Raw genomic sequence first — 2,156 nt, forward strand, 5'->3', positions numbered from 1 at the left:
TTCCCATCACTTTTGTCTCTGTCTCTCCCATGTACAGTCCCATGGACAGTGAAACTGCCTTGGACAGATCTGGCTGCTGCGCATTGCTTCCTGAGCCTTTTGGAAAATCAACCAGAAGTCTTTGCTGCTTGGAGTCTGACTGAGAAGCAGCAGCCAGTGAGGGGGAAGATGCAGAAACCTTCACAGTAGCTCCTCCCCTTAGGGTTTTATAGAAGTCCATCACATTTCCCCTCTCTCGACCAAGCACACTGCTGGGGATTTCTTCTCTACTGGGGGTGCTTAATGACTCCTTGGGGTCCATCAGTGAGTATCAGCTACAAAAAAAGAAGGGGACATAATAAGCTACAAAATCACATTATCTCTGTGATCCGATTAGTAAGAGCCTGTTAAATGAACCTTTTAGTTAACACCGGATCTAATTCCTTGTTATCAAGAATAGATAGATTCTGTCTTCCAGAATACAAAAGCAGAGGCTCCTGCTCCCATTCAGTGCACCACATTTAAAAGTACAATGCAGTCCATTTGCACAGCTCTGAACAAAATTGTATCAATCTAAGCCTGGGTATACATCCTGCCACTCACAAACTGGTAACTTTGTTAATCAGACATTATAATTCTGATTATTCTAAAGTTCCAGCTGATGTCAAAGTATTTAATTTTAAAAAAGTATGATCATTTCTTTTCAACTAATCAAGGTTATCGGCTTTTCTGAGAACCAATAAACATAAAATTTGATAAACACTATGCTAGAATTCTCTGTTTCTAATTACTCCCCAATTCCCCTCCTACTGGCTGGTCACACATCCAAACCTTTTAGTCCAACCTACTGGTGAACCATGTATTTTATTTGAAAAATAAACAATGATGGTCTGCTCATTTTCCAACAGAGTAGGAAAAGGCTCTTATTTGAACCCATATTTCCTACTGAATGTGCCTAATAGTGCCTGCCTTCAAATTTTGGACGTATGTAATGAAAGGCACTGTACACAGGCTAATCAAAATTTAGATTTAAAAAAGTAGAATAGAATGCATAGTAGCTTCACACTAAAATTTTAGCTTATTTAAATACTGTACAAGAACTATAGCTCTCTCAAACCCTTACAATAGAATCTATGAAACTACATGTTTTTAAACTGCTTAAGACCTCAGTATGAAATACTATTATAATCTCGAAATTAAATGTTGTCCTTTCTGAATATCTAAGTATTGAAAAAAACAAAGAAAAACAAAAACAAAAAAACACCCCAGACCGGTAAAATCACATTTATATAAATCCAAGTAAAATGCTCAGAACAATTTGCTCCGCATTCTAAAGCTTCACCTATCCTAATTCTGAGCCTTCTTTCAAGAGGGTTAGGTTGATAGGTTATTGACAATCAAGATGTTTTAAGAGGCAGGCAGAGTCTTTGATAAGCATTATTTGCGACATTATATTCAAATCCCGTTCAAAGAAAGAAAACTTTTCCTGTACGGAGACTTTAAGATGCTCAAACTTCACTGGTCCTCTCTAAAAGTGGAATGTGATGATGGTAGACAGTGGTAGGCACCCGCCTCTACAAATCTCAAGGGTAAACTGCTTTTCTCCCCGCCCCTCTGCTGTATTTATCTGATAACGATCTCTAAACATAAGGTATCAAATGGAGCCTAATGAATTTCCACGCCGCTTTGACAGCTGCCTTCAAACTCGAAACCAAAACAAAACTTCATAAAACGAAAAGATACCTCAAACGACTTTATCCCCCCGTTTAAGTTGCAAATAACCCTGTCACAGTAATCGGCGTTAACGAACCATGCCAAGGGGTCTTAAGCGGCATTACACGGCTGCAATCGTCAAGTCTGCAATCCCAAAAGGTCAAACTAGCACTTGTCAAAAATTGCACCACAAAACTACAATGGTTAGGGAGGGTCTTTTTTCTAAAAGGGGCTACTTCAAACCTTCAGGCGCGAAGTGATGTCAAGCGCTAAAGAACAAACCCCGGGCCGAGGGAGGCGAGAGGGGAAAAAAGTGCGAGGTTAAGAGAGAAATGTGTCCAGACCTGTTGAGTTCTTTTCTCCGACACGCCCACTTCCACCAGATAACGCCAGCCCCGGCCGAAGTCTCCAAGTCGCAGACTGTCAGCCCCCTGCGTGTGTGTGTGTGTATGTGTGTGGGGGGG

The 2,156-nt window shown here is 40.7% G+C and overlaps 1 protein-coding gene across 1 annotated transcript in view; it reads right to left on the reverse strand.

The window, feature by feature from the left end:
* NR3C1 (nuclear receptor subfamily 3, group C, member 1 (glucocorticoid receptor)) overlaps positions 1-2,156 on the reverse strand; it is a 121,427-nt gene that overhangs the window by 116,989 nt on the left and 2,282 nt on the right. The window contains exon 2 of the mRNA XM_010850446.1: positions 3-314. Within this exon, the coding sequence (XP_010848748.1) occupies positions 3-301 (299 nt within the window). The 5' untranslated portion in view covers positions 302-314. The remainder of the gene's footprint in view (positions 1-2; positions 315-2,156) is intronic.

This window comes from Bison bison, unplaced genomic scaffold (assembly GCF_000754665.1).
Source record: "Bison bison bison isolate TAMUID 2011002044 unplaced genomic scaffold, Bison_UMD1.0 scf7180017864291, whole genome shotgun sequence".
In the NCBI taxonomy this organism is placed as follows: Eukaryota; Metazoa; Chordata; class Mammalia; order Artiodactyla; family Bovidae; genus Bison; species Bison bison.